The sequence below is a fragment of the Cinclus cinclus genome, chromosome 3, assembly GCF_963662255.1.
Source record: "Cinclus cinclus chromosome 3, bCinCin1.1, whole genome shotgun sequence".
Taxonomy (NCBI): Eukaryota; Metazoa; Chordata; class Aves; order Passeriformes; family Cinclidae; genus Cinclus; species Cinclus cinclus.
The window spans coordinates 102,195,048-102,209,675 of NC_085048.1; the positions used below are offsets into that span (position 1 = coordinate 102,195,048).

At 42.1% G+C, this 14,628-nt stretch overlaps 1 protein-coding gene across 2 annotated transcripts in view; it reads right to left on the minus strand.

Annotated features, from left to right (window-relative positions):
• PSME4 (proteasome activator subunit 4) overlaps positions 1-11,321 on the minus strand; it is a 51,090-nt gene extending 39,769 nt beyond the window's left edge. Inside the window, exons 1-3 of one of the 2 annotated variants that reach the window (XM_062490579.1) lie at positions 11,064-11,320; positions 5,293-5,433; positions 4,703-4,819 (exon numbers count right to left, since the gene is read on the minus strand). In XM_062490579.1, the coding sequence (XP_062346563.1) occupies positions 4,703-4,819; positions 5,293-5,433; positions 11,064-11,236 (431 nt within the window). In that variant the 5' untranslated portion in view covers positions 11,237-11,320. Of the gene's footprint in view, positions 1-4,702; positions 4,820-5,292; positions 5,434-11,063 lie in introns of both variants that reach the window. The other variant, XM_062490580.1, reaches the window with a different exon arrangement.
• Positions 11,322-14,628: the final 3,307 nt, after the last annotated feature.

The window sequence follows — 14,628 nt, forward strand, 5'->3', positions numbered from 1 at the left end:
AGTGACTTCTGGGGGAGATGAAAAATGGGTTTGTGGAATTCATGAATATTTGTAAGATAAATAAAGGCAACTTGTTGGTGTTGGGCTCCAAGCACCATATTTGTCCTTTGCAATGTGGTTTTGGGTTTTGTCCAGTGGTTCTAAGAAGAAATTAATTATCTGTAAATCAAGGGTTATTTTCACTGGAGTCCCTCCCAAGTAAGAGCTGATTTTAGAAGTGCTTTCATCCATAAAAAGCACACTTACCTGAGAAATCATTTCAAAACCTATTGTCACAGAATGCCATCAAACCTTTAAAAAGACTAAATCTCGGAATAAACTCAAAGAATAAAAGGGAGAGGGAGCAGAGAGCAATCAACCCTGTATTAGGAATAGTGTGGCCAGCAGGAACAGGGAGGTCATTCTTCCCCTGTACTCAGCACTGGTGAGGCTGCACCTTGAGTACTGGGGCCCTCAAGTTAGGAAGGACATTGAGACACTTGAGCACATCCAGAGGAGGCAACAAGGCTGGTGAAGGGCTTGGAACACGAGCCCTATGAGGAACAGCTGAGGGAGCTGGGCTTGTTTAGCCTGGAGAAAAGGAGACTCAGGGGTGACCTTATCACACTCTACAACTTCTTGAAAGGTGGCTGTAGTCAGGTAGGGGTTGGTCTCTTTCACCAGGCAACAAGTGACAGAATGAAAGGACACAGTCTCAAGCTGTGCCAGGGGAGATACAGGTTAGATATAAGGAAAGTTTTTCACAGAGAGAGTGATAAAGTACTAGAATTGTCTGTCCAGGGAGGTGGTGGAGTCACCGTCCCTGGATGTGTTTAAAAAAAGACTGGATGTGGCACTTGATGCCATGGTCTAGTTGAGATGTTAGGGCATGGGTTGGACTTGATGCATCTTGAAGGTCTCTTCCTACATAGTCATTTTGTGAATTTTGTGAACCCATTCAAGCACAAAGGTAGTAGATCATCACCTTCTTCAAACCTTCCATTTATTACACAACCACCTCAAGACTAACTTGAATAAGTGAGTTATTTATTATTTACCGAATAAAAAGCCAAAAAGTTCTGGCAGAACAAATTCTTACATCTTTTAGATATGCTTTCTCTAGAAATAGCAATAATGAACCCTTTCATTCATCATCCCAAACAAATGTTGAAAAATGCTTTTCTGCTCAGGAAGAGATGATGCAAATGCACCAGCTTTAGAATTGTACCAAGATCAACTAATTTTGAGACACACAAATACCGAACATGTACTATTGTCTCTCCAGGCCTACATGAAGTAAATTGGTCCCATACACAGCCAGGAGAAATAAAAAAAATAATAAATCACCATTTATCACTCAATACAAGCCAGCAACAGCCCACCCAGCCCTCACTGCACTGCTTCAGTCAAACAGTGCCCCAGAAGATGCAAAATTATGTGAATTTTAGGCAACAGTGACAAAGGGCAACTCAGGACTGCCCCTGGAAAGAAAATTTCAAGCTACCAACACTAAAATGTGGAGAGGAAATTAAACAAAACAAAATCATTAAACAAACAAACAAAAAAAATCAAACTGTGCAGGAAGCTCAGGGAGATCCTGGCTTCAAGTAAGTATTGTCCTTGAAGTAGTTAGAAAAAAGATAACAGTTGTTCCAAGAGCAGATAAATAAAGCATGAACCAGCACATTCCTTTAGAGCATTAAAAATTCACATGATAAATGTTTGGGTGACAAAAACAAACAAGCTCTCCCCAAACTATCACTCCACTCAATCAGCTCTCACTAAGGAAAACCTGAAAGACGGGAATTTTTAACAGACACTGACGCTGGAGACCAACAAAATTTTAAAATTACTGAGTTTTTAGTCAGATCTCAGCATCTGTCTGTGAGAGAGAAAAGTAGAAAAACTGTGATGTTCTCTCTGTTGGTCACAAATTTAGGAAGCCACAAAACAAAAGGCAACAGCAAGATTTGTACCCAAGGGACTTCCATTTAAGAGAGTGTTCAAGTAAAACTCAGCTACAGGAGACATCCTGGGATATTCCCATTAGGGCACTGTTAGGAAAGGACAGGACAGGACAGGACAGTGCAGCTGGGGAGATACATTAAAGAACAGCTAACACCACTTTTAACACCTATCACTGTTAGCTTTTTTTGGCACTACAGGATTATTTTCTTCTTTTGGAAAGAGTATGGTGATACTGATTTGCAAATTTTTCCCCTCCTGCATTTACACAGAGAAATATGTTTCAGTTAAAGTGATTAACATATAAACTGAGAGAGCTGACTATTACGTTATTAACAAAGCAGTAAGACAAATTTCAGTTTTTCAGGAGAAGGCCTGAAGGTAAAGTCTAGTCCTGAAGTGGACACTCCACCAGAGGTTAAATTAAGACAATGGAAAGAGCAACCAGCTACAGATTCACAAATTATTTTGGTGATCTCCTAACTAGAGTGAGCCATCTCTCAACAGATTAGTACAATTAAGCCCTTGTTTCTAAAAAAAAAAAACTAAAAAAAAAAAACCCCAAAAAACAACAACAACAAAAAAAAAAAAAAAAAAAAAAAACAAAAACACAAAAAAAACCACAAAAAACCCACCCAAACAAAGCAAACCCCACTGAAATCTCACTGCCACTTCCACCATTTCTCTGCATTTATCACCCACCTGTAACTCCTGATACTGTTTCCCTACAAAAACTTCCAGAGAACTCTTGACACAGCAGCTTTTGACAGCCCCAAGGTTGGTGCTGGGTGGATTTTCCAGAAGCCATTACCTCACTGCTAAAGCACTTTCCATGATTTAATTGGATTTCAGAGGAAGGTACATTCACCCTGTAACATGCTCCTGCACCAATGGTGATTTTATTCCTAATCACACACAACAATTGCCCCAGTTGAAAATTCAGCTCTCATTTAAACACCTGAAATATATTTGCTGGTTAAATTAGTTAGAACAGAGCCCTGGAGAGCCACTCCACACACACTGCTTGGGTCCCCAATTAGCAAGGTTTACATCCAGTGCGACATTCTCATAACCAGTGGTGTCAGGTAAACATTGGCCTTCCAAAAACAATTATTTATGCAGAGAACTTCACCTGTGTGGCAGTGTTAACAAACAGTCCAACCCAACATGCAGAAGGGACATTGGCCAGACCTCAACAACAACAAAAAAAGAATCATTCTTACCACCTATGTAATACATTAAGCACAAATGTTTTAGGTGAAGACCAGCCTGGTTGATATGAACTGAATGCAAACAAAAATAAAATTTAATTAAAACAGGAGGTAAATTAAACAGATACAAATCAGCTTTTAAAATCTTGACTTCCACTAAAAAGATACCCCTCAAAAAAGGATGAGCACTGTATGAGAAGGAATCGCACTGCATGCAATGTCTGACATGGAATAAAATTAATAAAAGCTGAATGCTTTAGTCAGATCATCACAATATAAATCTTCCTTCCTGCTTAACCTCCTTTATCCTCCTGGAAAAGTTCCCTCCCACCTACACAGTGAGCAGTTACTCAACACCATTCCCCCAGGGCAAGGAGTGCAGGTACAAAAATAAAAAAAAATAAAACAAACCAAGGAAGTTCGGTTCTCTTTCGTATTTTACCTACAATTACCAAAATAATTCAATTTAGCAAACTGATTCTTTTTGAGAAATTCAGCCTGAAATGCTCCATATATTTCCTATTCATGTTTCTTATCAGCAATAGAATCTTCCCCTCAGGAATCAGTGGCAGTGTTTCAGTATCATTCAGCAAATTACTTTTTTTAAAGCAAAAGAAAATGAACCACTTTCACCTGCATTTCTTGATATAAAGTTTCAATTCAACCAAAGATAATGCATTATCCATGTGCTATCTTTTATAACTTGTAATTTATAAAGCAGGACCTTCTCTGACTGGGATAATTATGAAAATTTTAAGTCTGAAAATCTGACAGATGGAGAGGAACTGACAGTGCAGAGATAGCAAAGAAAACAAGTTTTCATTTTTAAAAATCAGCAGAACATGCCTAAAATTCTTAACTGGAGAAAAGGAAATATTTCTCCCTGTCATGGCATCACTTTGAGTAAATATGTGTATTTCCTATGGAAAATATTTCACTTTTCTTGGTGCGCAGACTGATTCATACCTGCATTCCAGATCCTGGGAATGATTACAGGACAAATATTGAAGTGCAATACTGTTTGTACATTTTCCCATACAACTTACGGAGAACAGCATACATTTAACTTAGTACCTGTGCTAATTTTGGCTGGGGTAAGTTAATTTTCTTCAACTTATTACCCATCTTTAGCTCAACCCACAAGTTTTCTCACTTTTACCCTTTCAGCTCTCTCCTCAGTCCACCAGGAAGGGCAGCAAGTGAGGCTTAGTTGCCAGTGGGGGTTAAACCACAACAATACTGTTAAATATTTCATCCTAAAACCATGAAACTGTGGGTTACCATCCTAAATTGAGCAAGACCTCTGTTGCAATGTATTTAAAAATTAATCACATTCATAAAGAAAGAAACAGCATGACAAACACAAGCCACCCGCAGAAGGAGATACTTGATTCAGCGCAGCCCTGCATGCAATTATTGAAAGGTGCCTGGTGAAAATAGAAACAGAATATTTCCCATGTATCAAATCCCAGATACTAAAAGCACATTACAAAGTACTTTAAAGCAGGTACTAACAGCCTATCAAATGTTTTAAAATGTGAACTTACTTGGGAAACCAATTTAATCCCAGATGTTCTGTTTTGGAGTATAATATCTTTTCCAACATTTCATAGAGTGGTCGCCATGGTAACTCCAAATCATCCCTGGAAAGCAGTTCCTTTTTCCTAATAGGAAACATAACACCAAGCACTTCAGGATTCAACACTGCCATGGACATGCTGCACATGGGAACACCACCATCCCTGCTCCCAGTTTGGCACAAACTGCAGGAAGGCCAGGCAGGACCAGGCTGGCCACTGGAAGCCTTCAGCACAAGTAACACTGTCAAGATTTTTTGTGACTAAGTGGAATAAACATTATCAAATTGTAAGCCAGTTTTCATCTTCTCCCTAGCTGAAATTCAGCCTTGATTCTCTGAGCTGATAGGGGAGAAAAACCAGCATGCTTCCACTTTCAGTCCCACTCCTAAAGCTTTGAAAGGTGTTTGCACAAGACAACCCTTTAACCACCAGCACTGTACAGGGCAGAAAAATGAAGTAACCTTTATAAACTCTGCTACATGAAAGGTACAACACTGAGCAAGAGATCAACTGTTCTGAGACAGAAGTTTCCACAGTCAGCAGAAATCTCTACTCACTTCAACAGGTTGATCAGCAGGCGTGCAAATCCTTGCATCATGCTGATCTCCAGCTTTGGAATTGTCACCAACTCGTACAACAGTTTGATAAACAACACGTGATCCTCCCTGCTGAATTTTCTCCCATATAGTCGGATGTATCTGCAATCCAAACACAAGAGGAATCAGCGATATTTTAAAACAGCCCATTTTATCCAAGACCTGAGCCAGAATCCCTCTGATTTGCTGTTTAGAGAAACAAAACTAAAACCTGATTCTCAAGTTCAACAAGTAAGAATCTGAAGACACACACCAAAAGAAGATTTACAACTGTAGTTACAGCAAGAAAAAGAACGACCAAATAAAGTTTACAGCCCTCTAAGATTCTGCAAATACTGTAACTTCATGGACAGGACACAATCCAGGAAGCTAAAAATCCAAAAAGTATCAAGCCAAGTCCAAATCCAATAGCTTCCAGCAAGGATAAACAATTGATTTAGACACTGAGCTTTGTTAGTGGTGTGTCCCACCATCTTCAGCAAGGGTAGATGCATCAGACCCATTTCAGAAGTTGTTTGCTGGTTTTGAGTTGAGATTGTAAAAAAGAAACATGTTTCAAGTCTTGAAAGATATTCTGCACCAGCAAAACCTATATAAGGGGCTAGCAGAGCATTTTAGGTGTGCCACTACTGTAAATTACTGTTCACTGGGAGGCAACTTCCCTTTTTATTACTGCTCTGAATATTCTTAAAGATGCATAAGAAAGCTATTCCCTTTTAAGAAAGCACTTCCCTTTTCCTGTCAAATTCAAGGGGGGACATTTACATTTGATGGGCAGCATTTTCACTAATGCTCATTTCAACGTGTTGTACTTACTTTAAACACAGAAGGAAACAAAGTACAGGATAACCCATTTTTTCCACCAGATGAACATAAATAATCTGGATTGGCCAGGGACACTACCTACCTACAGAATTACACCACCAAGAGCTGAACACCTACACTTTTCACATGCCTAAAAAAGACATGCAAAAAGAATCCTCAGGGAAAGAAAAATGGGTGAAACATGTATGATTAAAATAAAAAAAAGAAACTGTAGTTAAAACTTATTTTCCAGGCTTCTGCAAAGAAACACAGAGATCCAATTTATCTGCCAGCATTGCTATATATAACTGAAGATAAAATGTTTGGCTAGGTCTCATTCATGACATTTGCTAACAGAAGCTCTGCTACACAAAATGCTGTTTAATTAAGAAAGGAGTAAAGTACACAGAAACGTGCTGAACACAAAGATGTCACTATGCCCAAGCAGCAGGATTTGATGCCAAATTACTCCCCTATTTTACAGCTTCTTTATGTAGGAGGGAGGCAGAGCTGAAAGGGGTCAATTATTTGTATTAATTCATCTGAGCATTAAGGCAGTGGCAAAAAAAAATACTTCTAGAAACAGGTGCTCAGCCTTTTCCTCAAGATTAAAGAAAAATCTGTCAGAGGGGAACTGCAATATTTTCAGAAAATCCCATCAGAAGGGATGAAATATCACCATTACTAAATAAAAGAATATAGGCACAGCTTCATGAACCCTGAAGGGTGTCCAGGGGTTAATCAAATAGATAAAGTTCATCATAGAAATGGTGTCTCTTCAGGAAAATTGGGTTATTGGGGGGGGGGAAATTGTAGAACTAAATTGTTGCAAAATAAAATACAAGACTTCTGAAAGTGGTCAATACTACTTTGAGATGACAACTCAAATCTCAAATCCACTCTCTTTTTGATTCCTTTGAGGTTTTTGAGTTCTTATCCTACCAAAGGATAAAGTTTTGGTCCTTCATTGTTCAGCTACATGGGAAAATAAACCAAAAACCAACAAATAAAACACACCCCCACAACATAAAAAGCATGATTAAGAACTGAAAATTCTGTTTTCAATTCCAGCCTTTTTGTACAGAGTACAGGGTTTTTGGAGATTAATGAAAACAAACAAACCTGCCCCCCCCCCAAACAAAACAAAACAAAAAGCCATAAAGCCAATTCCCCAATCTCAGAGCACTAGGTATCCAATCTCCTCTTCCACAAGTACAATAGGCCTATTTTTAGGAAGTGTACTACCATGTGGCCATCCTAAACTGCCCTAGAAAGTTGGCTGCTCTGCTACAGTTAAAAATTCCCTCTCCTCCAGAAGCTGAACAGTACACTCCCCTGAATTCCTAGCTCTCCATCTGCACTTCCTAGCACACAGGACAGGATGACGACTGGCTTAAAGCTCAGTTTTTGACAAATGATGTGAAAAGCAATGAATCATGCTCAGCAGGACTGCTTAAATAACATGTACACAGCACACACATCCCTCATGAAGCCAAAGAAAGCTTGTTTCCCTGATAAAGATGAGAGAAAGAGGTCAAACAAGATTTTTAGGAAATAGTGATTAAAATACTTGGCAAAAGTCCCACAGAGACATTACCATCCTCACTGTAACTTTGTATTGTGTCATTCTCCTTCCAAACAGTTGAGCTGCGTTTTTTCCACACCTTACAGCAAGACAGCTGAGTGTCATTTTATCAGTCTATAGCTGACAAGCACATAAAATAACATTGTCAGGGGCAGCAATTGAGTCCTTCATTTTCCCACCCCTGACTGCTGGAGCAGAAAGCACAGAAAGGCATTTGTGTGTTTGCCTGGCTGCAGAGTTAACTCCATGTAGAGTAACCATGAAATGTCCATATTATATTAAAATGTTCATTGACTGATTATGTTGAGGTTTTTTTGAATTTTTACAACAACCTATAAACCATGAAAGAGGGAAAGATTGAGAGAATGTATACTGCTGACCTGAAGACCATAAAAAACTTATGGAGCAAGAGCAGTAAAGCAAATTATTTTGACGTAACCTGCTTTTCCCACACACACTGTGGCAAGCTGAGATTCACTATTCTGCTTTCACAACTGGTTAGTATTTTACAAGCTTTTACCAGACAAAGCTGGAGGAATCTTGGATCAATTATTACAGATTTAACTGCCAGTCTTTGGGGCAAGTTTTACTTGCTTCAGAAGCCCCATCAAATCATAAGTTACTCTCCCCAGAGGAGAGAAAGCTCTCTCACCACAGTCCACACACATCCTAAAAGAACCAGGTGTCACCACCGAAAACAACCCATAAAAGAATTATTCAAATCAGCTTACAGACATTATGTCTGATAAACTCCTATTCTGTCTCTTTCCTCCCCCCCCCCCCCCCCCCCCCCAATAAGTTGGTGACATCAGACAGCTGAAACAGCTGGTCTGAAGATAAACATGCGCAAGTCATGGTTCCAGCTGTGGGGTGTGTAAAACACACAGAATTCAGCTGTCACCACGAAAGGGTACTCAAATTTTTAATTCAGAAAAAGATCTGAGTTTCACTTTCATTCTCTCCTGTGGCCCAGAGTTATAAAAAGCTGAGGAGGTGTAACTATGCAGGTGTATCATCTGCATGCCACTGTTTGCTTGCTCATTCTTATGTACACATAACCCAATTTGTGCTAATATTTGGATCTATATAATAAATAAAACCATAGATTATTGCACAGAATACTGCAAGAACTCCAGCCTTTGCAATTCAGACATTGGTAACAAATCTAAGCAGCCATCATGCCACTATGAAGATTCTGAGCATTTTCTTTTTATTAATTATAGCTTTTTTTCAGGAGGGAAAAGGGAACAAGTCAATTTGGAGATGAGTCCTTGACTAATCAAGAGACAGCAGAAAACTGGATTCTATTGTCATGAACACCACAGGGCTGGAAGTGTTTTACCTACATCTGAACCTCCGTTATTGCATTTCACAGAATGATAGAATGGTTTGGGCGGGAAGGGACCTTAAAGCCCATGCGGTGCCACGTCCTGCCATGGCTAAGGACAATTCCCACTATCCCAGGGTGCTCCAAGCCCCATCCAACCTGGCTTGGACACTTCCAGGGATCCAGGGGCAGCAACAGCTTCTCTGGGCACCCTGTGCCAGGGCCTCCCCACCCTCACAGAGAATTCCTTGCCAATATCCCATTTCCCCTTGTCCTGGCACTCCAGGCCCTTACAAACAGTCCCTCTCTATCTTTCTGTCTACTCCCTTCAGGCACTGGAAGGCCACAATTAGATTGCCCGGGTCTTCCCTTTTTCCAGGCTGAACAATCCCAATTCTCTCAGCCTTTTATCTATCCCTAGAAGTACTTTGTCAAGTCAAAACGAGCAGCAGCATATCTCTCACATTAACTACACCAGCTTATTTTTTACACCAAGCCCACTGTTTCCTTCCCTGCCCACACCAAACACATACAGAGCTTCCCTATATCTAAAATGCCACAAAGAAAGTCTTGGTATTAACAGGCATCAGACAAGCTGCAAACACTTACAATTAATTCAGACTTCAAAGTGTAGGTGGAAAACCACAAATTAAAGCCTGCTGACCTCTCTGTGATTCATAAAGCAGCACAGCAGTGGTTCCCAACAGGCCAAAATCACTGCCCTGGAGCCTGAAGTGGTAACAGCAATTGCCATTTACAGAGTGAGTAACAGGGTGATTCTAAGGCACACTTAGAATAAATTTTTGTGCCTATTCAGCCTGTTTAGATAAAGCTCATCTTTCTCACAGTAGGGACACCTAAGTTTATTTTAACTCCATGGGAAAAGGAAGTTCTACCACAGGTGTAGGCAACAGGTACCACTGAAACCAGGATGAGTTGGCAGATGGCTGGGGGGGTGGAAAGGGAAACAGTGTTGAACTGGTTCCAAACAGGTTCAGACTGTCACATAACACAAACGTGAATAATTTTGCAACCACCACTGTAATTCTATCTAAGGCTGCCTCTTGGGAAACAGAAAGACACATTCCAATACAGTCATATGTAACAGACTTTGACTGACAAATGTATACTAAATTTTCAATTGGTATTGTAAAAAAAAAAAAAAAAAAGACGTAAGGTGAGAAGTTTTAAGTGAGTGTTTCAAAACGGTTCAAAACACACATACTTTGCTGTTTCTGGCACACAGGAAACGCTGTTTGTGAAGGCACACACACCATTTAGCAACAAAGATGATAAACATCCACAGAATTTACTGATTGAACCTACAGGACTTGCTGTCATATGATGCCATATACAGTGCCAGAGCATCCCGAATAAAGCAGGATCCAAGTGTACTTTGTAAAATTCACAAGAAGAAACTTAAGTAGTACTCGGTGCTATCTATGAAACCCCTGAATAAAAAACACCTTGCCAGCAAATACAGCACGGCCAACATCAGCACAAACTGACGTACAGCCAAGATATCAAGGGCACCAGCAGTGTTTACACAGCATTAAGCCAGAATTTAATCCTGCCAGAACTGACCCAGCAAATTGCCCATCTTGAGAAACGCTTCGTGTCCCTATAGTAGAAGTTACACGGAGATTGTATCAACCAGAATTTGCTTAAGAAGGGGAGAGGTGAAACAGACGGCCAAAGAGGCATTAAAAATATATACACGTATTAAAAATAAAAGCACCACTTAAACGCTTGTAGAATTGGGAAGTTCCAGAGGCGGCAGGCGAGCTCTGGCGGCCAGAGCCACCTTTGTCCCGGTTTCCTTGTGTAAGGCAGGGACGGGACAGCGGCCGGGAGCCCCGGCCCTGCTGGGAGCCCAAGGTTCCGTTATGCGGGAAGCACTCTCGGCCGGCAGGGAACGGCTGGTCTCGGCTCGGCTCCGCAGGGCAAGGCAAGGCAAGGCAGGGATGCGCCGCTCGCAGCCCAAGGCCCCGTTCCCCGTCCCACCCCGGCACTCACGTCGAGAGCTTCCTGGTCCAGAAGAGCCCGCCGGGCCAGAGCTCCCGTAGCTGCACGGCACGGGCTAGGTTCCCCTTAATGTGCTCCAGGAAGCGGGCGGCCTCTGCCTCCAGGCGCTCGCCATAGGGCAGCAGCTTGTTGTAGACGATCTCCTTCTGCGGCGACCAGGCCATTTCAGCGCTGCCCGGGGAGGGCCAGTGACCGCGGCCGCCGGGCCCCACCCTCCCCTCTCAGCTCCGCGCCGCTCACTTCCGGCGGAAGGCGGGCCCAGGGCGGCTCCGGGCGCTCGGCGGGCACCGGGCCGGGATAGGGCTCCGCTGGGGGCGGCCACGGCGTTGTCTCTGCGCGGAGGAGGCGGAAAGACCGCGGTGTCCGCCTGAGTTCGGGGCTCGCGCTCTGAGGCTTTGCGGTTTGTTAGAAAGCCCTTCTCCTAAAGCTGCTGCCAGCTGGACGCGTAATTTAGAGCGAGAACATCCACCCGCCGGCTGCTCTCATCAGGAGGGAATCATTGGTTCTCGCTCTAAAGCACTCGGTGTGAGGTGGGGAATGGGATGGTGCTGGAGACAGCGAGGCAGTCCGCTTCCCTGCAGAGGTGCAGGGACAGACCGGACGGACGCTCGGTGCCGTGGTCCGGCCGACACCGAGGTGTCGGGTCATAGGCTGGACTCGGTGATGATCTCCGAGCGATCATCTTTGCCAGCGTAATTGATTTGGTGGTGCTGTAATTAGCCCCGGAGTTTGATAGCAGATTACGCGGCTGCCTAAGAGGCTTATTTGAAATAATAACACTAGTCAGGAGCGCAGAGCTCGCCCGCGGGCTGTGGGTGTGGGATAAACTGCTGAGGGATATGTGGTAACAGCGCTGATAGCTGTTATCTCCAGCTGTCCTAATATAATTGAATTTCCCCTCAAGAGTTAGATCGTGGCCGTACAACAGCTGCAACCTGATTAGATTTAGAGCTACTGACAAGGGCAAATCCTGTTTTCTGATCTTTCTGCTCAAACTAGCTCTGCTTAAAATTAAAAAAAAAAAAAACCTAACTAAATTCTGGAACATGATAAGGAGAGGAGAAATGCCACAGAAAACCTGTCTATGACAGGCAAAGACATCATAGCATCTACTTTCTTCACCCTCCTAGACCTGTATTTTTAATAAAGGAAACACCCGGATTGTGTTTACTGTCCCATCCTTCTGAAATACTCTTCTGCTCCTATAAGATTATGTATCACATGATCTGGTGGATTACATCTATCAACTTTTGCATGATTACAAATTAGCTAGATGTCACTAAAAGTGTTGCCATCTTTCACAGGGGCTCATAAAAGTGTTGCCTCATAACTGCGTGAGGCAGAACAGTTCACAGATGAATCTCTGCCCTTTCTGGTTTGAATTAAAAATGAAACTTGATCATGGTCAGCTTTCTGTGGGAATAAAGTACATCTTAGTTTAGCATTTTTCTGGTGAAAACAGAAATAAACAGTGCAAAATGAACAGTTTTTATCACCAACTCAGTCAAGGATAAATTGGCCCAAAAGCTGTAATAAAAAACACAGTATCCATGGTTAGTGAAAAGGGTAATTGAAAATATGCGTGCATTGAAACTGAAAAGTCTGAAATTACTTACTTTCTGTCCCCTAGAGACAATTCTTGATAATTACAATGGTGATATGTTCAGACATTTCCAGTGTGGGAAAGTGTTTGTGAAATTTGAAGCATGCAGAGTTTGTTTGGTCTTGAAGGGGAAAAAATAAAATTCTAGCCCAATTTTCTGAAACTGAAGTTAGCAGATAGATCGGGAGGTTCACAGCTCTATTCTGTCGCTTTGTAGCCATGTTACAAAAATATTATAAAAACTTTCTAACCCAAGTTAAAACTAAGCCTTGATTTTTCAGGCATTTTGGAGTATTTGGCATGTGAATGAACACCTCTGACCTCAGGGAGCCTGTTCTGTCTGAGCCAACAAACTGCCTTCCCAGCTGTGGCCTCAGACACATGAATGCCTTCCACCAGGATTAAACGCTCACCTTTTGGGGAAAAACATGCCAAGTTATGCTATCAGCACCTCTGACAGCCATCATACTAACTCAACTGATCTCCATTCCTGCTTTCAGAGTCTGAAACAAGGGGAGAGGAGATTGCTGCTCCATTCATAATTACATACCTGTAGTGCTTGCTTTTTGAATGTATTTTCTGCATGTTGATTAATTTACTAATTACATTTAGTAATTATTAAAAAAACTCAGAGCCTTTTCCCTCCTTGCTATGCCGCCATTCTGCTCATTAAAAAGAGAGAGAGGAAAAAAAAGAGATACATTTTGCCAAGTAAGTCAAAAGTAACTGTTGTTCAAGTTTGCAATATGTTTTTGCTGCAGCAGGGTGTGAGAGCACATTTGGTTCCCGAGTCAGGTGATGAAGGATGGGGCTTTCCTAACACAGGACCCGTCTGTGTCATTTCACATCAACAGCTTCTTCCTCTCTTATTAAGTAGGAGGAATATGAATTGCCAGCAACCCAAATATGGCAGCCACCTGTTGGTTTTGGCATTGCCTCCTGAGAACTGATGAATCCGAGTGGTGTGGTTGTGAGAAAATCACAATCATTCCCATTCATTAAGAACTTTGAGTGCTGACAGTGGTATGGGTCATGCTGGGGGTTGTTCATTTGTTCCCTTGCTGGGCCATGCCTGAGGGCAGCCAACACCAGCACTGGCACAGGGGTTTGGGAATCTTGTCACTCCAGCTTTGCTTCCTGCTGCCTCATCTTAGCACAGATATTTTCCTTAGTGACCCATCTGTTCTCTTCCATCCAAGTTAAAAGCTGGATAATTTTTGAGTGGCAGATCTCTATCTATTTTTCAGTACCTGAAGGGAGCCTACCAGAAAAATGGAGAGGGACATTTCACAAGGACCTGGGGACAGGAAAAGGGGGGATGGCTTCCAACTGAAAGAGAGTAAGTTTAGATCAGATATACACAAGAAATTCTTCTCTGTGAGGATGGGGAGGCCCTGACATAGGGAAGCTGTGGCAGCCCCATCCCTGGAAGTGTCCAAGGCCAGGCTGGACAGGGATGGGAGAAAGCTGGGATGGTGGAAGATGTCCCTGCCCTTGGCAGGGGGTGGAACTGGATGGGCTTTAAGCTCCTTTCCAACCCAAACCATTCTATGATTTTAGTTTGGAGAAGAATAGCCAATCCAACAGGAGCTTCATATTACCTGTATGATACCTGTCCTAGTCTGTGACCCCCATATCTCTCAAAGCCCCACTGCAGGAATAATAGCTGCTTTTTGATGAGGATCCTCAGACTTTCCCTCAGCTCCGTGTTTCTAAGCTGGTCAGTCATCCAAAGCTGATACTGAAAGGTGCCGAAGAGGCAACTCAGAAACATCCCTGTCACATAAGCTTCTATTTTACAGAAAATTTGTCTATTTGGGGGATGAGGGCAAGAGTAATTACAGCATCTGAATGAGGAACTTAGTTTCCTGTGTAGTATGGGACAAATATAGGTTCTTCTAAAGCATGATTCAGAGGAAAAAAATTTAGATCCCTAAAATAAGGCTGTCTAAA